Source organism: Mustela lutreola, chromosome 6 (genome assembly GCF_030435805.1).
Source record: "Mustela lutreola isolate mMusLut2 chromosome 6, mMusLut2.pri, whole genome shotgun sequence".
In the NCBI taxonomy this organism is placed as follows: domain Eukaryota; kingdom Metazoa; phylum Chordata; class Mammalia; order Carnivora; family Mustelidae; genus Mustela; species Mustela lutreola.
The window spans coordinates 107,440,753-107,468,174 of record NC_081295.1 but is presented as its reverse complement, the minus strand read 5'-3'; the positions used below and the strand labels follow the sequence as shown (position 1 = coordinate 107,468,174).

At 34.2% G+C, this 27,422-nt stretch overlaps 1 protein-coding gene across 1 annotated transcript in view; it reads left to right on the top strand.

The window, feature by feature from the left end:
- The window catches only part of EYS (eyes shut homolog), a 1,683,276-nt gene that overhangs the window by 1,005,893 nt on the left and 649,961 nt on the right, over nt 1–27,422 (top strand). Inside the window, 2 exon segments of the mRNA XM_059179314.1 lie at nt 10,538–10,728; nt 15,818–15,909. Of these exon segments, the coding sequence (XP_059035297.1) occupies nt 10,538–10,728; nt 15,818–15,909 (283 nt within the window).

Sequence of the window (27,422 nt, the reverse complement as noted above, 5' to 3'; positions counted from 1 at the left end):
TTGATACTGGTTGAGACCTGATTTAGGACCGAGGATGTGATCTATTCTGGAGAATGTTCCTTGTACACTAGAGAAGAATGTGTATTCTGTTGCTTTGGGATGAAATGTTCTGAATATATCTGTGATGTCCATCTGGTCCAGTCTGTCATTTAAGACCTTTATTTCCTTGTTGATCTTTTGCTTGGATGATCTGTCCATTTCAGTGAGGGGAGTGTTAAAGTCCCCTACTATTATTGTATTATTGTTGATGTGTTTCTTTGATTTTGTTATTAATTGGTTTATATAGTTGGCTGCTCTCACGTTGGGGGCATAGATATTTAGAATTGTTAGATCTTCTTGTTGGACAAACCCTTTGAGTATGATATAGTATCCTTCCTCATCTCTTATTATAGTCTTTGACTTAAAATCTAATTGATCTGATATAAGGATTGCCACTCCTGCTTTCTTCTGATGTCCATTAGCATGGTAAATTCTTTTCCACCCCCTCATTTTAAATCTGGAGGTGTCTGTGGGTTTAAAATCAGTTTCTTGGAGGCAACATAAAGATGGGTTTTGTTTTTTATCCATTCTGATACCCTGTGTCTTTTGATTGGGGCATTTAGCCCATTAGTATTCAGGGTAACTATTGAGAGATATGAATTTAGTGCCACTGTATTGCCTATAAGGTGACTGTTACTGTATATTGTCTCTGTTCCTTTCTGATCTACTACTTTTTTAGGCTCTCTCTTTGCTTAGAGGACCCCTTTCAATATTTCCTGTAGAGCTGGTTTGGTGTTTGCAAATTCTTTCAGTTTTTGTTTGTTCTGGAAGCTTTTAATCTCTCCTTCTATTTTCAATGATAGCCTAGCTGGATATAGTATTCTTGGCTGGATGTTTTTCTCATTTAGTGCTCTGACTATATCATGCCAGCTCTTTCTGGCCTTCCAGGTCTCTGTGGATAAGTCTGCTGCCAATCTAATATTTTTACCAGGATTTTCTCTTTGTCACTAAGACTTGTAAATTTTACTATTAGGTGATGGGGTGTGGACCTATTCTTATTGATGTTGAGGGGGGTTCTCTGCACCTCCTAGATTTTGATGCTTGTTCCCTTTGGCATATTAGGGAAATCCTCCCCAATAATTCTCTCTAGTATACCTTCTGCTCCCTCTCTCTTTCTTCTTCTGGAACCCTAATTATTCTAATGTTGCTTCATCTTATGGTGTCACTTATCTCTCGAATTCTCCCCTCATGGTCCAGTAGCTGTTTGTCCTTCTTTTGCTCAGCTTCTTTATTCGCTGTCATTTGGTCTTCTATATCGCTTAATTCTTTCTTCTGCCTCATTTATCCTAGTAGTGAGAGCCTCCATTTTTTATTGCAACTCATTAATAGCTTTTTAAATTTCAACTTGGTTAGATTTTAGTTCTTTTATTTCTCCTGAAAGGGCTTTTATCTCTCCAGAGAGGATTTCTCTAATATCTTCCATGCCTTTTTTGAGCCCAGCTAGAACCTTGAGAATCATCATTCTGAACTCTAGATCTGACATATTACCAATGTCTGTATTGATTAGGTCCCCAGCCTTCGGTACTGCCTCTTGTTCTTTTTTTTGTAGTGAATTTTTTCACCTTGTTTTGTCCAGATAAGAGTATATGATGGAGCAAGTAAAATATTAAAAGGTTGGCAACAACCCCAGGAAAATATGCTTTATCCAAATCAGAAGAGATCCCATATCGTGAGGGAGGGGGGAGAAAGGGGATAAAAAGAGGTTCAGAATGAAAAAAAAAAACAAAAACAAAGAATAGAAACAATTAAAAAACAAACAAAAATGAATAAAGAAAAAGTATAAAAAAGAAAAAAATAGATAATAGATAACCTAGTTAAAAAACGTTAAAAAAGAAATGCCTAAAAGTTAAAAAAAAATTTAGCAGAAGAAGAGAAAAAAAATTGAAAAAGAAAAAAAATTAAATTAACTGCTAGACTAAAGAATCATGGGGAGAAAGCCATGACTTCCGTGTTTTGCTTTCTTCTCCTCTGGAATTCTGCTGCTCTCCTTGGTATTGAACCACACTTCTTGGTAGGTGAACTTGGTCTTGGCTGGATTTCTTGTTGATCTTCGGGGGGAGGGGCCGGTTGTAGTGATTCTCAAGCGTCTTTGCCCCAGGCGGAATTGCACCGCCCTTACCAGGGGCCGGGTTGAGTAATCTGCTCGGGTTTGCTTTAGGGAGCTTTTGTTCCCTGAGTGCTTACCATAGAGTTCCAGAGGACGGATTAAAAATGGCGACCTCCTGGTCCGGCGTGGAGGAGCTGAGAGCCCGGGGCCCCACTCCTCAGTGCGCCCTCAGAGAATAGCACCCAATAACTCCTGTCTGCCTGACCTCTGGCCGCGCTCCAAGCTCACCGAGCTGCAACCGGTTAAAGGTAACCCCGAGCTGTGAGCTCACTTTTGGCTCTGTCTCTGTAGCCGGCTTCCCCGTTCTAATACCTGTAATCTCTACGACATTCAGACACCCTTGATCCTTCTGTGACCCCGCGTGGGCTTCACCCCAGTTTAGCCTCTGGAGCGATGTCCCTCAGCGGAACAGACTTTTAAAAGTCCTCATTTTGTGCTCCATTGCTCCCCCGCTTGCCGGGAGCCGGTCCCTCCGCCCGCAGTCTATCTTCCCGTCGCTTTGGATTCACTTCTCCACCAGTCCTACCTTTCAGAAAGTGGTTGATTTTCTGTTTCTAGAATTGCTGTTCTTCTTCTCTTCGATCTGCCGTTGGATTTGTAGGTGTTTGCAATCTTTAGATAAGCTATCTAGCTGAACTCCTGCTAGCTGAAGTAGTTCAGCCTGCTCCTTCTCTGCCATCTTGACTCCTCATCTTTAGTTTTATTCACATTTTTTGCTCTTGTGAACAGGTAAAATAGGTACACTTTTGAATCTCATAGCAGTCCCACTACATTCCACCTTGGAATCCCTAGGGTTCTACCCAGATCTGCTTAATGTGGCAATACCCTGTGCTTCAGACCTTTCTAAATATATGCCTGAGAAAAAAATGTAGAGCATATACATGTAACAGTTATTTTAAAAATAAGTTTTAGTTGCAAAACCCTTATTTTTCATTGTAAGACGTTTCTTTCCCTAAATACAGTAGTCCACTGTGATCTGCAGTTAGGCTTTCTGTGGTTTCAGTTACTCATGGTCAGCTGTGGTCTGGAAGCAAATAATCCTGCTTCTAACATACTGTCAGAAGGCCAGTAGTAGCCAAACACTGTATGTATCACAATGTCTCTGTCATTCATTCACCTCACTCCATCTCATCACATAGGCATTTTATCATCTCACATCATCACAGGCAGGAGGAATACAGTACAATGAGATATTTTGAGAGACAGAGGTCACATTCATAAAACTTTTATTATAGTATATTGTTACAATTATTTTATTATTATTGTTCTTAATCTCTGGCTGTACCTAATTGATAAAGTTTGTCATTGGTATGTATATAGAGAGGAAAAATAGCACATATAGGGTTCAGTACTAACTTTTGTTTTAGGCATCGCTGGTGGTCTTGGAACATATCCCCCACAGATAAGGGGGGGACAACCATAAAGACTAGAGCAAATTTTTTATCTAACAATTCCACATATATTATAAAGGAACAACTTTGTTATTGCCATTGTATTGATGAAGAAACTGAGAGACTCAAAGAGGCTGAAAGAGTTATTTAAGATTCTTTGATTTTAAGTGATAAAGTGCATAATTAAAGCCAGGAGTCCTGACTACAATTAGGTCTGTTGTAATTACAATTTTAGAATAGGCGCCACCTAATATAATGAGTAAAGATGGAGTAGTAGAGAAGTGAAGTACCTTTTCTAAGGTAACACAGAGTAAATGACCAAATTAAAACTAAAATTAAATCTCCTTGCATGTCACTACTTTTTCTGCTGTAGCATACTGAGGTATGTTAAATGAAATCTTTTGTAGTTATTTTAGGATTTTTTTACAATTCAAAGTTTTATAGTTTGATTCAGATTTTGGGTGGCAAGTAAACAAAAACACTTTTAAAGATTAAAAATGGAAATTCATGTCATCCAATTTATTGAATGAAGCTAAATAAAACTTTAATATGAAAATCAGAAAGGGTACCATGAAAAATGAAAATGTAGGGGCACCTGGATGGCTTAGTGGGTTAAGCCTCTGCCTTCGGCTCAGATCATGATCTCAGGGTCCTGGGATCAAGCCCCTCATAGGTCTGCTCAGCTGGGAGCCTGCTTCCCACTCTCTCTGCCTCTGCCTGCTGCTCTGCCTACTTGTGATCTCTCTCTCTCTGTCAAATAAACAAATAAAATTCTAAAAAAAAAAAAGAAAGAAAATGTAAAATGTAAATGTAAAAGCAATTTTAGTTGTCACAATAGATGCAAATTTCCTAAGCATGAATTCTTGCAAATGAAATTCATGTATGTACACATAGCATAAGCAAATGGGATATATTCTGGGGAATAAAATAAAAATTTGATGTTAGACTATCAAAGTTACAATATAAGCATGTCAATAAGTGAAAACTGATAAAAATAATATTAAGTCCTACTAAAAATTTCAGAAAACTACAGAAGAAAAAATTCCTTAATGAGCTAAATGATGCCACTTTCAGAAGAGCAAAACATCACATTAAAGGTGAAAGATTTAAAAAAACCTTTCCTGAGGGGCGCCTGGGTGGCTCAGTGGGTTAAGCCGCTGCCTTCGGCTCAGGTCATGATCTCAGGGTCCTGGGATCGAGTCCCGCATCGGGCTCTCTGCTCAGCAGGGAGCCTGCTTCCTTCTCTCTCTCTCTGCCTGCCTCTCAGTGTACTTGTAATTTCTCTCTGTCAAATAAATAAATAAAATCTTTAAAAAAAAAAAAAAAAAAAAAACCTTTCCTGAAAAATAAGAAAAAGAATCTCATTATTATTATAGAAGTTGAGTGTTTTTCTGAAAGTCCTGACACTATAATAGGCTAATAAAATAGTTTAAGAATTATGAGCAAAAGAATGAAAAATTTCACTAATCACAAATGATCTAGTATTAAGGGGAATTCAGCAAGGTTGCTCAGTATACAAGTTCATTGCACTTCAATATACCAACATAATTAACTAAATACATAATGTTACAAAAAAACTATTTAAAATAACAACAAATTCCTAAGGTTTTTAGAAGTTAACCTATGAAAATACGTACATGATCTTTATGAAGAGAAGTTATAAAATTATATTAAAAATGTTTTAGATTCTCTTGTAAAAGGAAAACATATGCCATGTCCATGTCTAGGAAGATAAGGTATCACAAATATATCAATTAGTTACAGGGTTTTTTTTAATGAAAACATGGAATTCAAATGAATTAGTAATATGGATTTTTGTATAATTTAATAGGCTGTTTGCATGTGTAACTGGTTCCAATGTTTATATCAAAAGGCACAAGACAAGCAGTATGCAACACAATCCTGAGAAAGGAGAATATGCAAGATCTGCCCTTTCAAAATCAAGACATAAAACTGTACTAATAAGTCAGCATGTGATTGGCTTGGGGTTGACAATGTGTCCAATGAAGTAGGATAATGATCCTGGAAGCAACCCATGTACAGGAAGGATGATGCATGACAGAACTGGTAATGTCAGATGAGTAAAGCAAGGATGGCTACACTGTAAATTATCCTAGAATAATTGGTGTTGCACATTAAAAGGCAAAAAGAGAAAATAAAGGTGGGAAAGATTCTAAACAGAGTACATATTAAGCAATTCTGTCTTAGGCAGCTGGCAAAAACTATTTTTAAGCAGGAGAGTGTCATGATTTAATTTGTATTCTGAGAGTTACTCCCTATCCTTATGGGTGGCTGTTAAAAGAATTTTCCCTGATGATAATCTATTTCCATTTGCTGGGGAAAGGAAAATATAGTGATTATAGGTGTTGTGTTTCCTTTCAAAAGATTGTTAATTGCTTTCAGAAAAAAATTATTCAATTATTTGACTAGTTCTCTCTAAGCTTTCTTTGCAGTCATCTATTTTCCTAAAATCTGCCTCTGTAGCTCATATTTATCATACATTTCCTTTGGCTAGACTGAGAGGTGTCTACCAATCTTAAACTGAATACTCTGGCTTTTGACTTCAGTATTGTTTCATAAACTTTTTTTTGCATTATATGATTAATACCTACTCTATAAATTATTGCATCGACTTATAGTCCATGGACTAATCAATCTGTGAAAATCCATGAAAGAAACAAATATTTCATAATTTATTTGGAAACATGCTTAGTTTCCACAAAAGCATTTTCAAATGGCACAAAACTTTAAGTTGCCGGGAAAAAACCGACAGCATTTTAAGAAGTATGAGTTTTAACAAAACCTGGCACATAGTAAACAGTGTGTAAATATTAATTTTCTTTTTTGCTCCAGCTTTATTAGTAGATACTAAGCTAATTGAGATGAATTTAAATGGATTGTATAAAGTTGGATTTTAAGGTTAATTAAACACAATTTGTAGAACATGGAAGTATAAAGTATTAAACATGTATTTTGTAGTGATAAAATCCAAGCACTTTCTAGAAATAATGAAGAGAACTAAGTCAGCTTCTGTAGCAAATATATGGTTGCTGGCCTGATTGCTGTTAGAACAAAGAATCAAGATTCAGTGTTTCTTAATAAATGGTCTAGTATATATCTTCCTGTATGAATTACATTTGTTATACATACAGACTTTTCTCACCTAATGTTTTGTTTAATAGAAAGTTTTGCATATTTACACCGATCACAAATGTTTACTAATATTTTCTAGATATTACTTCCAAGATACATGAAATAAATAAAAAGCGTTTTTGAATTTTAGTTGTGAATTATTTAACATTTAGCTAGTAATACATACTTCAGAAAGCAATTCTCTCTCTTTGAACTATTATTCATGGATTACTCTGATATTAACAGTAATTTATTAGAAGTAGGGTCAAATAATACATGTCCTTTATTTAAACTATTGAGTCATTTTGGAGTCATTTTCAAACTATGTTTTAAATAAGCTTGGTATTCAGTTTTCTCTGTTAAGATTCCAACTTTCACAGTTAATCTTACATGTAGAATGCTCACCATGAAATAGAGTCTCTTTTTTAAAATCTGTTTAGTAGTTTGTGATCTACTAACCAAGAAGCCAAAAAAAAAAAAAAAAATCCTGTACCTTTAAAAATTATGCATTTTATTAAAAGGAAAATATACTGCTGGAGTACTGGTTTATAACTTTTCAAAGAATTGAAAATTATACACATGAGTTTTATTTTATTTGTTCTAACTTAAATATTTATATATGCCTCAGAGTCTGTATTGTTGTTTACATCTAAAATATATTTATTCTACTAATCTATTTAAAACCATTCTTTGTATAGTAGGGGAGGACAGTATTATTGACTTCTGATTTTTCACTAAAACTTCTTTAAAATTTCCTTTACGTTCATGCAGTGGGAATGGCTGTGGGTTACTAAGCACTGGAAAAGCCACATAGTTAGGTGTCAAAAAAATTTTGGCAACTCTCCACCTAGCAACAATTAAATTTTAAGTACTTTTTTGTGTGTGTGGCTAGACCCATATACTCCATATGTGCTGTTAGAAGTGAAGGCAAGAACTTCTCAGGAGAGGCAGCTGCAGGAAATTGGAAATGAAAGAGTTCTAGCTTGGAGATGTCAGAGAGTACTTTGAGTCTTTGAATCTGACAGTCAACTATTATTAGCCAGGAAATAAGACATGAATCTGGTGAGATACTGGGATTCGATTTTGAAGTATTCTTCCAAGCAGAAAACCAATTTTTTCACTATGAACCACTTCCTGCAGGTCTCAGTGGAAACTCACCCCATCCTTCCCACTGGAAAACTTGATCAGTGACCAGTTCTAGCCACTTAATTGCTAGGAAAGGTTCATTCTACACTTGGGAAAATTCTTTTCTTTCTTGAAAATAGGAAACTGAGTGCTTGGACTCAACTGTGGAAGTAGATAATTTAAAACTACCACTTCCCACATACTAGAATCAGAAGAAAACAAGTCTGAGATTAGAACTTCCCATGTGACTAGCCAAAAGGAGAAAAAGGAAATCTAGGTCTCTTATGAGGAACAAGCTGAGCTTTTTAGAGTCCATCTGAAAATCCACATTATCCTTGAACTTGCTTTTACTTAAGCCACTGAATTTCTTTATTGCTGAAGCTACTTTGAATTGGGCTTTCTGTATACGTATCAGAAGCATACAGACTCATTCATGGGTATAATTATGATATGAGGACATACAAATCAGATAAAGATTCTTCTGTTTGTAAAAATGAAGACTGAAAGGAACTTAACGATTTAATTCTAGATAATGAAAAATGTGTGGCATTATTATTTTACTCCAGCCCATCATTACTGGAAATGATCTGTACAATTAATCTTTCTTCACAAAACTGTTGGGTGATTACTATCACCACCCTTTTTATTTGACTAAGTCTTTGCTAATAATGTAAAATAAAATCTGTATTCATACTTGTGAAGAGGAAGCACTAGAAGTATGGTCAAATTACTATGAATCTATGTAAAATATTTCCTGGTATTTTTATCTAAACATGACAATTCAATTTTCCAAATACATTTAAACAAAAACAGTTATAGTTTCTATAAGACATAGTAAGGTTTCACATGCTTAAGAAAATCAAGAACTTGGGACAGAAGGATGAACCAAACATATATGGCTCTTGACCTCATGTAGCTTACAGATGGATGCATGTGTGGGTTTTTATATAAAGCACTGGTCACATGACAAAACCACTTAAGTTTTAGTTATAAAAATTAGTCCGTAAAAAGACAAAACATGACAAAATTAAAAGAGTTTTGAGTTTGCTCTTGTTAGTTGGACTGTATCTTTCCAAAGTGCTTAAAAATAAATAGTAGTTTCTTCATTTCACCAATGTTGGGTCTATTCATGTTGTAATATTAGTTTTTGTTTGAAAATAGTTTATGCTCTTTCATGTTCTGAACTTTATTTTTTTTTAAAGAATTAATTTATTTGGCAGAGACACAGCGAGAGAGGGAACACAAGCAGGGGGAGTGGGAGAGTGAGAAGCAGCCTTCTTGGTTAACAGGGACCTGCTTCCCCCTTTCCACCCCAACTGCTTGTGAGCAGGACCGTGGGGATCATGACTTGAGCTGAAGGCAGATGTCAATGACTGTGCCACCCAGGTTCCCCTACATTTTGAACTTTAAATCAAATGGATATTTGTCTCCATTCCCAATTCATTCAAATAAATGGCTGAAACTTTTTAAATTTTTAACATGTGAAATTTTATTATACTGTGCATTCAACATCATCATTAAACTCTACAAGGAATAAATATCTGCTTGTTTCACATAACAACTAAAACAGTGAAGATATCAAAATTGAATGTACTTTGTTAATATTTTCAATCTTTGAGCCACCTTCACTAGTGAATTTTTTTATTAAAAAAAAACCCATATGCTTTATATCAGCAAAGCACACGTGTTTTCTGGAAGTATTTTGAAATTTCTTCTTTCTATCTAAAAGAGGAAATTCTTTAGTTAGCTGATTATTTCCTTAGAGTGTTTTACAAATTTTAAAACTTATCACACTATTTCTAAAGCTTTATTGAAAATTTAAAATAAAAAAATACTCCATATAGAACATAAATTCTATAAAAGATTTAAAATATACATCAGTTTTAAGAAGAGTTTTATGGTAGACAGCAAACTAAAACTCACAGTTTCATGAATAATCTTTTATATTAACTGTAGAAAAGTAACTTGGAAGTTTTAAAGGGAGTTTATGTGTCTGTGTATCACAGGAGGAGGAGCAGAAGGGAGGAAATGATAGGAGAAAACTCATACCCATTTTTACAGAAATATAATCAAAACAATCAGTCAAGTTTTTATCAAACAAAAGTAACTTTTAACAATGTAAAGTAACTTATTCAGGAAATAAGCTTACTAGGTATCATTAATCATATACATTTAAGAATGTAAATTGTCAAAGTAATCAGAGTGTCCATATTTCACTTGAAATATTGAGGCTAATTAAAATATGTTCATTCAGAAGATGAGAAAAGGAAAGAGAACAAGAGAGTGATGATTTTTAAGGAAGCGTGGATAAAACAGTATTGCTACAAAAAGATGACAGTTTCTTCTCAATAATTTCTTATCAGCCCTTAAAAGCCACCCAGTTAACAGTAATGACCAAAATCATAATTTGGAACCAATATGTTAAATATAGAGTGAATAAGGACATCTTTAGAAAATGTTCCTATTTTAGTTGACCTGTAACATAAAGCATAACTGAGGGCACTGTTGAAGATTAATCAGCTAGACATCCCTGCCTTCCAGTGAGATTTGATCATGAAGCCCCCAGTACACAGAAGTAATGGCATACCACTGTGACTGTGGCAAAAGAAACAAGTGCCTGGGCTCCTAATAGAAAGAGTCAAGTATGAGCCACTTCAGAAGATATTATGCTAATGTTAATAGGAAACCCAACTTTTGAATATTCAATTCCAAACTAAATTGTATTTTCTTTCTGATTCCGCAGGTTTCAGTTGTGCTTGTTATTATGGAGATTCCTATCTAGAATTTCAAAATGTGTTGTTAAATCCACAGAACAACATGTCACTAGAATTTCAGACCTTCAACCCCTATGGACTCCTGCTCTATCTCAAACAAGACTCAGATTCAGTAGATGGGTTTTTTATTCAATTATGTATTGAAAATGGTACTTTAAAGGTAAGTCATTATTACATTTATTTCATTTAAAGGAATTTTAGAAAGTTCTGATTCTTCACTTTAGTGGTTATTATCAAAATAAAATTTTATGTTAAATTATCTTTTACAGGGGCGCCTGGGTGGCTCAGTGGGTTAAAGCCTCTGCCTTCGGCTCAGGTCATGATCCCAGGGTCCTGGGATCGAGCCCCGCATTGGGCTGTCCGCTCCGCGGATAGCCTGCTTCCTCCTCTCTCTCTTTCTACCTTCCTCTCTGCCTACTTGTGATCTCTGTCTGTCAAATAAATAAATAAAATCTTTAAAAAAAAAAATTATCTTTTACAGTCACCAGTAGGCTGTATGTTCTGTTTTTGTAATTTTGTGTTCAGTATTTGTATATCAAAATAGTATATACTTTGAAGAGCTTTCAATCTCTTCTCTATATTTTTAACCTTTTATCTGCTTTGATGTTACCCAATATCACAGTGATAGTAACTGCTACTGTTTTTTATAGCTTTAATGGAAGATGTGATCTGGGAGCCCCAAAATTTTTTCAGAGGATCCATAAGGGAAGATTACTTTAATAAAACTTATGTTATTTGCCTTTTTCAGTCATCTCATAAGTGTACAGTGAGTTTTCCAGAGGCTCCATGGCATATGAACATGTCATCTTTCTGATCACTAATGTAATGTGATGTGTACTTACACATTTTATATTTTAAAAATGTGCTTTAATTTTTAATATTATAAATATTGATACTGCCCAGTAAACAAAAACTCTTTGGGGTCCCTAATAATTTTTAAGAGCACAAAGAGGTTCTGAGATTAAAAAGTTTGAGATAATGGATTTAACACTTAGTAGTCTTTATAACAAATTTTTATGAAAGTCCAAGATCATACAGCTACCGAACACTGAATTATAAAAGTTGAAAGTGTACTCTTCTTTCAACCCCATTCTGCCTTAATAAATCAACTCATATTTCTGTGGTACTTGCCCAGATATAGTAAGTCATCAAACTCATCACTGCAGTGAGGTAATTAACTCAACACAGCCTAATATATGAAACATTGTGCTATCTTATCAATCATTTCTTTGTGAATTTTCATGGAAGGGTGAGTTATACCTTATAATTTAAATAAGCCATATTCCAATTTGATTTTCTTTAAATGTTCATCTTTAAGTGTTACAACACACATACATTATCTAGTACAAAATCTGATGTCATTAATAAATACCAGCTGGATGTAACAGTTAGTATTTTTATTCATTCACGTATATATTTACTCATTCATTGACCATTTATCTATTACCAGTCATTTTACCAAGTTCTGAGGATTTGGTGGTAAATAAAATACTCTTTGTTTTCTTCTTATTTTTTCCCATTGATTACAGATAATATTAAGGACAAGAGTAAGAAAATATAATTATGTAATAAATAGAATACATTAATGAATCATCAAACATCAGTCTTACCCTTAAAGTTTGCTTTGATTCCTGCTCTATAGCATTTTCCTCAATAAGACCAAAATTTTCCATTAAATATGAGACCAAATGTAAAAACGTTATAAAACACATAATATTGAGAGCGTTAGCCACATTTAAAATGTTTCTCCTCAGCACATTTTTCTTCTGCAGACTCAACTCCCATTAACTGAGTGTCTATCTCAGCTAGCTCCTTTCACCACTGTGAACATCTCCAGAAACATTATGAGGAATTACCAGAGACTTGCAGGATTGTGGATGAGAATGTTTTATGAAACAATGAATCATGGGAAACTTCTTTCACTTTCAAATGGACAAAAATAAATTCACAATAGGTCATATCAAGACAGTGAGAAATTAGAAAACCATTATGTGTAGAAAGATGTGTAGAGTTTCTTTCCTTTAGGGCTTATGACAAAGGATATATATTGATATGTCTATAATAATAATTACTATCGTTTATTGACTGAAAATTATATGTTAGTCTCCATCTTAAGAAAATGTATTAAGGTCATGGGCTCTGGTGCTAGACTTAGAGTTTGGAGCCCAACTTTGCCACTTAGGAGGTTTGAGACTTTGCCTGTCACTTAAGCACTTTGTGCTTAAATTTATTCACTTGTAAGATAAGGGTAATAAAGATTGTTGTGAGGTTTAAATTAGTAAATGAATAAATATTGTGAAGTAAATGCAATATAATGAGTAAATAAAGTAAATGCATATAAACACATAGAAAGATGCCTGGGACATAGTAATCAAAAGTGAAGTTTAGGTATTTTCTTTTTGCATCTTATAAAAATCTTGCTTTTCACGGAGTTTGATATTATACATCCTCTTGGAACTTTTAAGAATGGTAGATAAGGAATTTTTCCTTTGTTGTGTAAATCCAAAATTCATGTTCTTTCCACTCACATCAATGCTTTCTTGGAAAGATTTAAAGGAAATTTCAATGTTATTCTGTCTTCATGATTTTAAAATTTTCCTTGTTCCGCTATGATTTGTGAGACGATACTCCAATTTATTCACCTATTTTAAAAGTATAATCATATGGGGAATGCATTTACATTACAATTTTCACAAAAAGATGTATTTATGGTTGAACTTTTACCGTGATCATAATTTAAGACCTAGTCTAGAAACGCAGAATTTTTAGTCAACTTTTTTTAAGGAAATTTAAGTTTTAGCAAGGTTTAAAAATATGAAACTTAATTTTTATTTTAATTTAAAATTTTTTTGAAATAATTTTTAAAAACATTTTATTGGCTCTTTCTAATGACAAGGGAGTAAGTACATAGATAACCAAATACCAGTTTCCAAACTTATAGCTGTATCGCAAATCACTACCTCCCTAGAGAGGGGTAAACAACTTCATCTCATTTTCCACTTCATAGATTTTTGTTTGTTTGGGTTCTATTTTGTTTTGTAGGAAGCAATCAGTTATTACTTATAAGGTGTTTTTAAAAATCCATGATGCAGAGTAATCAATAAATAGTACTTTGTGTATATATGTATATCACATGTGTAATATATATATCAACATATCATAAATATATATATCATAAAAGAGCCATGTATAATAAAAGAAAAATTCAAGTGAGAATAATATAACTGTTCATTAAATATTTTATATATGCTAAACTTTGACTGTCCTGAAGATAATAGGGAATTAATAAGACTTAGTAGTACCTGAACAAGCATTTTCTGATGTAGTTGAACAAAGTAAGGAGACTAACCTCCTTACAAACATGCACACACACACACACACACACACACACAAATGCACTGTTGGTCAGTACATTATCATTTAAGTTTAAATAATTCTCTTCACTAACAATGTAGAGCTCCAAATTTTATGTATAAGAAGCAGCTAAATCATTATTTGTGCTGTTAAAAATATTAAATGTTGTCTCTGGTCACATTAGTTGTGTACTAGGAACAGAGTAGGAATTAATAAACACTGACTTTTACCTAGTTGCACAGGGCTTGAGAAGAATGTGTAGCCAAATGGTATGCAACTAATTTCTCTGCAAAGTTCATGCAAGTCACTTGTTTTTGAAAAACCCACAGTAGATAATTCTGTAAAGGAAAGGAATCTTTTGCAATGGCCAGATATTGTAGAATTAGAATATATAATATAATATTTATCTTAAGACTACATATGGAAAGTTTTAGATCCTTAATCCCCATTACTGGGCTAACCCATCCCCCACCCCTCCTGAAACCCTCAGTTTGTCTCCCTTAGTCCATAGTTTCTCATGGTTCATCTCCTCCTCTGATTCTCCCCCTTTAGATTTTCCTTCCTTCTCCTAATGTCCTCCATACTATTCCTTATGTGCCAAATATTAGTGAAACCATATTGATAATTGTCTTTCTCTGCTTGACTTATTTCAGTTAGCATAATCCCTCCAGTTCCATTCATGCTGGTGCAAATGGTGGGTATTCTTCCTTTCTGATGGTGGAGTAATATTCCATTGTATATATGAACCCACATCTTCTTTATCTATTCATTTGTTAAAGAGCATCTCGGCTCCTTTCATAGTTTGGCTGTTGTGGACATTGCTGCTATGAACATTGGGGTGCATGTGTCTCTTCTTTTTACTACATTTGTATCTTTGGGGTAAATACCCAGTAGTGCAATTACTGGGTCATAGGGCAGCTCTATTTTAACTTTTTGAGGAACTTCCACACTGTTTTCCAAAGTGGCTGCACCAACTGTAGCATTCCCACCAACAGTGTGTATGGAACTGGGCGTGGAACCCCCTTAAGATTCTCTCTCCCTCTCTGTTGGTCCCTGTCCCCCTATTCTACCTGTAAAAAAAGAAAAAAATATATACACACACATACACATATGGCACAGAAATATGGCTAGATGCACGGAGTTAGGAAACACTATGCAACTGTGTTTCTTTAACATATATGCAGGTTACCGATTTCCTGTACAAATGATAAGTCCCTTACTTGGAAGAATAGCTATCATATAACTAGTATACATCTAAGCACATGCTGTTAAGTGGGTGGAATTCCCTGTGGAATTCCCAGGGGGTCCTGATCAAATGTATCTGTTATAGACATGATCTGCCTCCTTTTAAGCTGTAACTTAGTTGGCTCAATTAGTAGTAATCTGACAAGAACTCTCCTTCCTCCAAGCCTCAGGAATCTTAGAATGAATGGTTAATGTCTGTAATCTTTAAGGTTCCCTTCCCTGGAACCTTCACATCACCGTCTAGATAAATATCACCTTCTAGATTATATTCACTGGTCTTCACATTGCTCAGTTTGGTAATATCTAAGGAAACTTGCCAATAATACTTCCTGCTAGTAGAAAAAGCAGTCTTTCTTAAACATATTCCTCAGAATAATGGTGAAGAAACCAGAAGAGTGTGTGTGTGTGTGTTGTGTGCATGCACAGATGAATGCACTTGTATGATGTTTGTTTGTGTATATAATACACATTTATATATTTTAATTCTAGCCTTTATTCTATTCCTTGCACTGTCACTTCTCTAAGTTTCAGACTCCTTTTCTCCAGAGCACAATAAAAATTATTAGAAAATTCTAAGTCTAATACAAGTAATAGGTGTTAATTTCATAGTGACAAACTGAAGAAAACCTTTTTTTTTCCCTCTCTTATAGTACTACTTTTTCTGTGTTGGTGAAGCAAAATTGAGAAGCATTAACAGTACTGTTAAAGTAGATGATGGACAGAAGTATACACTGCTCATCAGGTAATACATGCCTATATATTTTTTACACTTAATATCATAAATATTGTTCCTCTGGATATTGTTTTTGCCTTTTAAAAGTTGAGGTTATTGTGATTGGATCCAAATTAATGTTTAGCAAGCCATTCTGTATTTTTCCTATGTCCTAAAATAGTACTGAGGAAAGAATGTTATACGGGTTATATTATCAATGAAGTTATATAAGCAGCTTTACAAAGAAGCCATGAAACCTTCATATTATTTTCAAATTAGAGAAATCAGAAAAAAAGTGGTATTTCTTTTATTTTTTTTAAAGATTTTATTTATTTGAGAGACAAGATCACAAGCAGGCAGAAAAGTAGGCAGAGAGAGGAAGCAGGCTCCCTGCTGAGCAGAGAGCCCGATGCGGGGCTCTATTCCAGGACCCTGAGATCATGACCTGAGCCGAAGGCAGAGGCTTTAACTCACTGAGCCACCCAGGCGCCCCAGTATTTCTTTTAATAAACAAAGTTAGGGGCGCCTGGGTGGTTCAGTGGGTTAAGCCGCTGCCTTCGGCTCAGGTCATGATCTCAGGGTGCTGGGATTGAGTCCCGCATCGGGCACTCTGCTCGGCGGGGAGCCTGCTTCCCTCTGTCTCTCTCTGCCTGCCTCTCCATCTACTTATGATTTCTCTCTGTCAAATAAATAAATAAATAAATAAATAAATTTAAAAAAACAACAACAAAGTTAAACGTGTTCACTATGGAAAATTTGAAACATTCAGGAAAATATAAAGAAGAAAATTAAAATGATTCATTATACCACAGTCAAGATAGAAAAATGAACATATATATTACTACATTCCCAAAAGCTGTGATTGAAGGTGATTCTATCCCCAGACTTGACCAACATTAGGTATCATTTTATCAATCTGGATAAGTGAAAATGACATTCTCCCCTAATTTTCCTTCTTTGATTTATCATAAGGCAATTATTCTTAATATAGAATTAATGCCTTTATATTATGCATTTTGCCTCCCTACACTATTTTTTTAATTACATGGTGCTTTAAAACATGTATACCACAGTCCTAATCCAGTATGTACACTAAAATAAGTTATTTGTATATGACAATAGATTACTATTTAGTGATAATAATTATCTGTTTAAAACCAGTAAAGAGGAAAGCAAAGGCCCAAAAGAGAGACTGGAAAAGAAGTTATTTGAGAGGTTTTAAGGATATTCTACCCTCTTTCAGTCAATTTCATGATTCTATTTTCTTGAATAATTTCATATTTTTATGGAAAACTGACCTAAAAACAGTGTAGTATCAACTAAATTGAGGAAAGGCTGCATCACACATATCTCCTTTGCTCAAAATGCACAGGAGCTTTTTAAGATCACTAAGATATTTGATAGAATGTTATTTTCTTTGCTTAACTCAAAATATGAGCACAGAATCCTTTTAATATTTTTCTTTAGCATTTTAATCTCCTGAGTAACATTGGGGACAGTGCACTTTGGGCAATGCCATCTTAGCCAAGATAACAATTTTCCTGGGTAGAGACTACCATTATCTGGAGGGGGAGCAGGTGTATGAGTATCAGGGCAATAGTAAAAATAAATTATGAAAAACATATTTTGCCCCATCAAAGAAAGACAGGTAAGAAGTGACATAAGAAACAGAAGGGTACACCAGAAGAACCTTTCCTGGCCTGAGATATGTTGAAAAAGTGATAAAATCATTGAGAACACAGTAATCATACTTAAGGTTGATTAAATACCAATTATGTGTCAGGTAGTAATTTTATTACCTATATGAATTTATTTATTGTTAAGAACAATTCTGAATATTTCTACATCTCCCAGATGCAAAACCGAGATATAGATTAAATACAGAAAAGGACATAGTTTAAAAAAAAAATGGGACAATTCTAAGGCTGCTCTTATACCAAACCTATGAATAAGTTTTAAGGCATAGATCCTATGACCCATGCTATAGAAACATAATATAATCTGATCTCTTAACCCTGAAAGAACTGTATATTTAAGATAAGATAAAGATAGGAATTACAAATGACCTGCCCAATAAAAGACTATCAGCAGTAAGAACAATATTAATTAGCACACATTTAGCAACTACCCTGTGCTAGATGCTTTATAAACAGGTAACTGTATGTAATTATAGTAAGATTCATAAAGCCCATTATATTTATTTGGTCAAGCTGCCATAGCAAGTACCATAGATGGGGTTGCTTAAACAACAGAAATTTATTTTCTCACAATTCTGCAAACCAGAAGTGTGAGGTCAGTGTATCTGCAGGATTGATTCTTTAGAGACCTCTCTCCTTCACATGGAGATGGTTATCTTCTCCTTGTGTCTTTACATCATATTCTTTTGTGTGAATCTGTGCCCTAATTTCTTTTTCTTTTATCAGTCATGTTGGATTATAGCCCAACCTAATGATCTCATTTTAACTTACTACCTCTTTAGAGACCTGTCTTCAAATATAGTCACATTATTAAGCTTTGAGGGTTAGGGCATCAACATATGAAGTTGCAGTGGACATAATTCAGTCCATAACACTCATTTTGCACATTTGAAAGCTAAGGTTCAAGAAGGTAGACATCTTCTGGGGCACCCGGGTGGCTCAGGGGGTTAAAGCCTCTGCCTTCGGCTCAGGTCTTGATTCCAGGGTTAAAGCCTCTGCCTTTGGCTCAGGTCATGATCCCGGGGTCTTGGGATTGAGTCCCGCATAGGGCTCTCTGCTCAGCCGGGAGCCTGCTTTCCTTCCTCTCTCTCTATCTGCCTCTCTGCCTATTTGTGATCTCGGTCTGTCAAATAAATAAAATCTTTAAAAAAAAAAAAAAAGGTAGACATCTTCCTCAAGATCACACTGTTAGTCAGTAGGAAATGTTTAAAAAAATTCAGCCGGGTAAATATGAAGATCTGATTGTCCTTATTAAATAATTCTTGAATAGGGGAGCATCTTGTCTAGCAAGTAGAGGGATTTTCTGCTGAGCTAAACAAAGAAGGGGTTTTCAAGGCAGAAAAAAGGGAATTTATTAGCAGGGAGTACATTGTTTAGGCAATGTTTCCCTCCAAAGGAGAATAGAAAAGGTCTATCAGTAAATTTCCTAGAATAGAAAAGGTCTATCAGTAAATTTCCTAGAACTGAGCAGGAAATTCCATGTTGACTGGTCAAATGTTACACTTCTAGGGGGTTATAACTGCAGTTAGATTAAGTATTAACTCTTGCTCTGTTGACTTGGCCTAAATGACCCCATTTGGAGCCTGCAGTTCTCTTTTTAACAGAAGGCAAGATTAGAACCACAATCTGCCTCCTGACATGATCATTTTTTTCTATTATAATATGTCCAGTCTGTGTTTTAATAGTGACAACATACTACATAAAATCCTCTTTAAAGAAAATATTAAATATAAAACATTTAAATATTCCAAGAATACCTATTTTTCAGTAGCCTCATCACAGGTTACTTTAAGGATCTTGAACAACTAAAAAATCACTTTCATGTTATCTGCCTTTTTTTTTTTTTTTTTGCAATTTGCATACAGTTTGTGGCTTGTAATTTTTACCAAAAAGTAGTTGATTGTTTTGATTTATTTGAAGTATTGGGAAATAATATGAATATGCCTTCATGTGTGATTGTTATCTATAAAGAACAAGAATGGTGGAGTGCCTAGGTGGCTCAGTCATTAAGCATCTGCCTTTGGTTCAGGTCGTGATCCCATGGTCCTGGGATCGAGCCCCATGTAGGGCTCCCTGCTCTGCAGGGAGTTAGCTTCTCTCTCTTCCACCACCCTCTTTGCTTATGTTTCCTTTCTCATTGTCTCTCTCTGTCAAATAAAATCTTAAAAAAAAAAAAAAAGAACAGTGGGGCTCCATTAATTTTATTTTTTTATACTTTTAAAATATACCACTAGAGGTAAAAAGGAAAAACATATCTTTAATTTTAAGTTTAACTCAATTCAAGAATGCTGTCACCATAATTTCTTTGACCATTAACATACTCCTTAAAATAAAGATAAATGGTATGCACACATTGCACTCCCAGCTCTCTACTCTTTTATCTCATTTCTGTTAAATGACATTACCCTTAAAAGTGAATGTAGAAAAAGCATCTTTCCTCACGTGCTCTCATGGAACTGTAGGACAAAGAATAGCAAGGTTGCACTCAGCCCATGATGAAGTGCTCTCAGAGTGAAACAAATACCCTCCATGAAAAAGTAACTGAGCTCATTATTTTTTAGAATAAGGAAGACAAGATGTTCTGCAGAGCAGCATGCCCCCTTTAAAAAAGAAATGTGTGATTGCTTACCACAAGCAAGAAGGAAAATAAAAATGCTTAAATCAAGTGAAATATACACTGACATAATAAAGATTTGAAGAAGCACATATACTAGAAACTATTTGAGTGAGAAATTAGCTACAGCTGTTGCTCATCTTTTAATGAAAGAAAAGAAAGTGAAAATGGGACCAGGTAGCGATATTAAGCTGATGAACAACAGCATGCAGTATATCAAGAGGAAAAACACACAGGTATACATCTGTTACTCCACTCTTGAATACCACAGATGTATTTAAGCATGAGGTGTTGAGAGAACCAAAAATAGTGGTGCAAACTGGCAAACTCAAATCTAAGAGTGTGATGTTGCATTTTATCCATGTCTGTTGGTATATTTATCATAATTATGGATGTGTTTTATATTAATTATGTTATATACCATATGTTACTTATAAACATCATTGCATATATTACATGATCATATCATTATATATCATGGTACTTTTATATTAGTATAGTGTAATAATAATAGAACTTGTATTTAATACATATTATGTGGGATTTTCTTTTTTACCTTTTTAAAGTCCTACTTAATATCTACCTTCATTCTTGGAGAGAGGTAGAATTTAAAATTCAAACACAGAAATAATTGGGTTCTTCTGACCTGCTCAAGTATGGGCCATCAAAGTTTTTTTTGTTTATTTGTTTATTTGTTTTTTTACATGCCTATCAATTAAGAATACATCCCTGCCTTTAAAAAACAACAACAGAATTCTTCATTTCCTGTCTTAGTCTTACACTCTTAATGTACATTCTGATTTGTAAGTAAATTGCATGAACTCTACCAGTCCTCCTGGAGCTGTCTGGAACTGTCTCATGGAGAATTTGTTGATTTGGCACTTTGATTTTGGGGAAGGCAGCTCCTATATTGAGAGTTGTACAGATCTAAATAAAACAGAACAGATGAAAACATCTTAGGTTACTCTTGAATTATTTACCAGCTATTGTTTATGTTTAGCCATGTGAACATATAATAAATTATAGTGAGTTTTGAAAAAAAGCATAGTGGATTTAAGAATAGTGAATGAGACTTCAGAAAACTGACATGTAGGAGTGAAACCCAGACATTAACAAATATTTTTTTCAACTGGATACAAAGCCTCCACCATACTAACATTGTTTTTCCTTAGATTATGATAGGAGGATACTCCTTAAGTAAGTTATAGTATCAAAGGAGGAAAGGAAGAAATAATGTATATTTGAAACCATTTAGGTAGGAAAGAGTGAGTATACAGTCTGCAAATGCAATGGCAGTCAGATTGTATAAGTCATCAAATGCCACAGTAAGAACTGTGAACTACATCATATGCAATGGAGACTGGAGAATTTTTAAGTAAAGAAAGCAGATAATATGATCAAAGAAATATTTGCTTTTCTGAATACAGTATTGTAAGCTACAGTATACAATGAATTATAAGTTTCTCCACCTCTCCAGATCCACTCTAGTTTCTTCCTCTCTTCTCCAGTTCTTCAAATTGACCTGAGTGAATTACATTATGGATTCTGTAATGGTTTGAATTGTGTTCTTACAGATTTTATATTTTGGCGTTATAACTTCCAGTATCTCAGATTGTGAATTATTTGGAGACAGAGTCTTTTAAAGAGGTAATGAAGTTAAACTGAGGTCATTAGATAAGGTCATTAGATAAGGTCATAATCTAGTATGACCAGTATCCTCATGAAAAGGGGAAATTAGAAGGGGTGCCTGGGTGGCTCAGTGGGTTAAGCCGCTGCCTTCGGCTCAGGTCATGATCTCAGGGTCCTGGGATTGAGTCCCGCATTAGGCTCTCTGCTCAAAGGGAGCCTGCTTCCCTCTCTCTCTCTGCCTGCCTCTCTGTCTACTTGTGATTTCTCTCTGTCAAATAAATAAATAAAATCTTTAAAAAAAAAAAAAAAGAAAAGAAAAAGAAAAGGGGAAATTAGGACACACAGAGAGAAAAACATACAGAAGGAAGACAATGTAAAAATACAAGCAGGTCATTCTCTACAAGACAAGGAGAGAGAACTGGAACAGAGCCTTCCTTCACAGCTCTCAAAAAGAACCATCCCTGCTGACAATTTTGATTTTGGACTTTAAGACTGCAAAATTGTTAAACAATACATTTCATTTATTTTAGTCACCTGGTTTGTACATCTTTGTTGAGGCAGGTCCAGCCAACAAATACAGGCTCCTTTGTTCTCCAACTTCCTGTAGGGTTCAGCCAATGGGGAGCACAGGCAGGTAATTTGAAAATCTAGCAATTAATGTCAGGTTATATATTCCCTTGGTCTTGTGTGGTGTCCCAGGGCTGTTTCATTCTCTCTAGTGAAGGTCTCAGCTCTTGATAGATGACCTTCTCTTCTAAGTTCTGATGACTCTTTTCTTCCTGATAACCTTTAGATATAGAAGTGGTATCAGAGTAACTATATTGTGGTCATGGGATACAGCTCTGTCCCATGTGGCTTTCCTACCCCCAACCACATCTTTGTAGAGTTAATTTACTCAACTTTGTTCAAGTTGTGTTAGTTTGTGTGATGTTTGCTTTTGGCTTGAACACTTGAGTCTCCTCCAGTTAACATGACAGAAAATGGGCGGATCGTTTAATGGAAACAGGCCTAGAAGTAGCATGTCTCACTTCTGTTGACTTTCTGTTGGCTAGAACTCACTCATGTGAACACACCTAATGACAAAGTGAACAGCAGAAGTTTTTCTAACTTTGTATCTAGGAAGAAATTAACTAAAACAATGTATAATAGACAAGATGAGGACTATTTCTACAAGAGGAAGTAAGATAACAGTTTACTGGACAATCAGTAAATAAAGTCTATATCACTTAATAGTTTAATTTAAACCATGGTATTTCTGTTTCTTTTATCTTGTCTCTAAGCATATCACTGGACTGCTTATAAGAAGAAAATAGAAATTAATACATAATTTATATATATATATATATATATATGTACTGTTTATTCAGTCATTATAACTTGACTGAAATTATCCCAACAGATAACTCTCTTACCTAAGGTGTGAGTGTACAATGCCTATGAACGATAAATAATTTCATCTTCACACTATAAACCTTGAACTTTTTAATCTGTTTGGTAGAAATACAAAAGTTCAACAGACTGTGCATTGAAAACATAGAACAGTACTAAAGAAATAGCATATATGTATATATGTGCATGTGTGTGTGTATAAACAAAGACACACACACACACACACACACACACACACCTCCCAGGACAATTAGAACATTGTTACCACAGTAAGCATCAGAGTTTTGCACTCTTTTTGAAGATGGTAATAATGCCAAGGATTTGACATGTGTCAGCCAGAGCAGGATTATTACGTTGGTACAGAATGCTGGAAAATCAGTGAGATCCAAAAGGAAAGAAATAAACCACTTAACCACTTTCCAAAAGATAAATATTTTTTTCTGTAATGAAATGTGTACATTATTTCATTAATCTTTTCATTAACCGCCATCAGTAGTGTCAAGAAAAACAGGCCAATGGAATAATGATTTCACTTCAGCTTGAACAAAATAAGAATGTACAATTGATTTCTATTCTAAAACTATATTTATAGACAAAACAAAAAAGTCTGTCTAACATAAACCTACCTTTCTTATTCCTAATGACATATATTCATTCAGTGCAAAATATAGTGACTAAGAGTGAAATTTTATCATTTAATTTTGGAATTGAGAATTTTAAAGTATAATCTACAAAGACCAGTTAATCCAATTAGGAATTAGGCATTTTTAAAGTTACAGGTTTTAACCCAATTTATACAAATACTTCCATAAATTTGGTACCAGTTACCTTTTAGAAACTAAACAACACAAGTTAAAATAATTATACTCTTAAAAGTAGGACATTTCCCATCACTATACTTGAACATCTGAAAACAAAATTACTGAAATTAATCTCAGAAAAATTTTACTGCTGTTACTCATACTGTTAGTCAAAGCAGAGGAATACAGAGCTAGGTTTAGTTGTACTTTATATATGCATTAAACATCAGAGTTTTTGTTGTTTTTTTCCTTAAATAAGGCATTAGTAATGACTATGTGGAAATTAAAGCTAAAACTATGCAGCTGATGCTCATCCTGGGGGTCACCTGAACCTTTGGAGTTTGGGAGATATTTTAGGTGGTGTTGTCAGTATGAAGTATAGAAATTACTATAAACAGCATATAGCAGCTACATGCATATGCATTTATGGGGGAGTTATTATATCTAGATATTTTACCACACATCCAGGATATAAAAATTCAAAGTGTACAAAAACAGAAGCATGAATCATTCCATTTTATAAAAAAGTAATTTCAAAATAACTTTATAAATACTTTTTTAAACAAGATAATATCATAGGCTAGAAATAGACAAGATCATAAAGTAGAGGTGGCTTCTTTCTTCCAAATACATGTTCTTGGAAAGTAAGAAGCAATGGCTGGAATCATGATAATTCAGTGACAACTTCTGAGGCATCCTAATGCATATCCTGCAGAGGCCCAACTATGTATGGAAACAAAGGCTAGCATAATGCAGATTTTAACAGGTAATGGTTGATTATCCACATTCTTTAATTTGAGCTGAAATCTGCCTTGTTTTAGATGTCAGTTTGTGCTCTCCCCTCATAGGACAGAGACTCTGATATAGATGTCTTTAAGTTAAAAATTCTGAGTACATGAATCTTTCTACTGCTTAATACATGGCTTGACTCACATCCTATCTGTCTGGCTTCTTCATTTTCTTCTTATCTTTGCCAAAAGGTGAACTCTGTCTCCTATACTAATATAAACATACTGAAAACAAGCTGAAAGTGTATAAATCTTAAGTTTAGTATTACAGTTGAGAAAATAGAGACTAAAGAAAAGTCTTGCCAAAATAGATAAAACAAGGTTATACCAGTCATGATTTTGCAAAATCCTCCTGTTAAACATTTAAATGTAAATGTAAAAATAAATAAATATTGGTGTTATTTTATGAAGAGAAACTTCCAATATTGAAGACAGTGGTTGAATGATAAATTTTAATTCTTAGGAATTTGAGGTATTATGATTCATCTTAATGTATTTTGAAATACTAAATATATGATATTCTAAATCTTTACATTTCCATCCCTTCTTCCCTCCCTCTCTCTCTCTCTGTCTGTCTTTCCCACAACAGTATAATTAACTTTTCGAATCAAAATGTCAGAGAAGTCACATGTTGAGAATCAGTTGTATGGTGGGAGGTGAACTCCCTTTTGAGAAACATTTAAAATATCATTATTATCATTATTTCTGAACATTAGTACTAAATTCATCTCTCAGAAATGTTTTTAGATTCCTTTCAGAATTTGAAAATGACTTATTAAGAATTATTTCTAAAGTTTTTTCTGTTAATGGAAAGTGATTTTGTAGAAGGGGATTCCAAAGCATAACTAATGCATTGCTTTAATGTAGATTCTTATTGTATGTTCATTGGAGTGAATTCAGAATCAAAAGCCAAGTCTATATATTTACTATTTTAAGTTGTATATTGTTAGTTTTAAAATATGTAACATTCTTCTGTGTTGTTGTTTCTGTTCTCTGTTCTTGACCTCAAACTTTCTCAAAAAGGATAGCCAAATATCTTTCCTAGTTTGGTCTTTTTTATAACCAGAAGATATTAAAAGATAGCAAGCTTCAAGTTAAATCGATACAATAATAGCAAAGGTAAGTTTCAAAGTGTTCTAACTGGAAAGCATGGCATACTTCCAAAAGGGTCTTTACAACTCATTTACTGGAATCCACATGGCATGATGTGGTATGTGTATTATTTCAATTGTACACATGAAATCTCTCCCCAAGTTGGCATTCTCTAAAGTTGTCAGTTTATCTGCAGCTTTGGCTTTCCCTCTTTATGACCTTGAACGTTCCTTTAATTGTTTAAACTTCATTTATCACCACATGTCATTAGAAATGAATACATTAAAGCTGCATCCGTAGATTGAATAGTAGAAAAGTTCTAGAGACCATTGAAGTGTTAATTCCTTGATAAACCTGTTCTATGTGTTTATTTCTATGGGAACAGATCATTAATGATTAATTATTATGCTTCTGTGAAGAAAAACTATGCAAATTCATTTTCCCAAATTTAAGCTAAAAAGTTTGCTTTTTTAAGAAAAAGATTAGACTTTTGCAATATTTTAATAAAATATTTGAAGCAACACAATGATGAAGTCAGAAATGATTTCTTATATAATTGATCAAGTTAGAACAAATTAGTGGTAGCAGTTCTCTAATTGTCAAAACCAAAATAAGTAAATCCTAGAAAGGCCAGACTTAATGCATAGCAGGAGACTTCCATTCAACTGTGGGTAGCCAAGGCATGCTATTAGGGGAAGTAGGAAAAGTTTATGCCCCAAGTCAGAAGGAAAGAGTTCAAGAGGAATAGTGTATCCCTCTTAGTACCTGGAGGGCTTGACTAACTTCTATCCAGAGGCATATAGTCCATTTGTACCTTTCTCTCCTACCTTTCTTTCTTAGATTATTCATCTTTCTCACTCTACTGAAACATTACCCCCTATATAAAAGCAGGCTTTAGGATACCTTTGTTGTAACACAATACCATTCTGGATCTTATACTACTTTTATTCTGCTCCTTTTCAGAGCCAAACATCTCAAAGTTTGCTGTATGTGGGATTTCGGTTTTGTTACCTGCCATTTACTCTTCAATCCAATCCCATCTAGCTTTCATGGTTCCATAACCAGCACAGCTTTTATTAATCTCACCTTAATTAGGGAGTTTTATCATGCAAGTAGTCGTCTTATTTATTTCATTACTCCAGGACAACATGTATAGAGAGGTACAATCCATGCAAAGCAAGACAATGGTCACCCCATATGACCATCATGTTGAAAAAGCCAGTAGACTTTTCTGTCTTTATTACACTAAGCATTTCAGTGAAAGTACTCTGTCTTCTTGAAATCTTTTTCCCTTTCTGCTTTGAAAAGAGTAAATCTTTCATATTCCTCCTATATCAATAGCCAGTTTTTCTTACTCATCTTAGACCTGTCCCAGCTTAGACATTTAGACATTTCTTTTTTTTAAGAACTTCCTTGATTTTATTTTTGAGCATTTCTTTTTTTTAATATTTATTTATTCATTTATTTATTTTCAGCATAACAGAATTCATTGTTTATGCACCACACCCAGTGCTCCATGCAATATGTGCCCTCT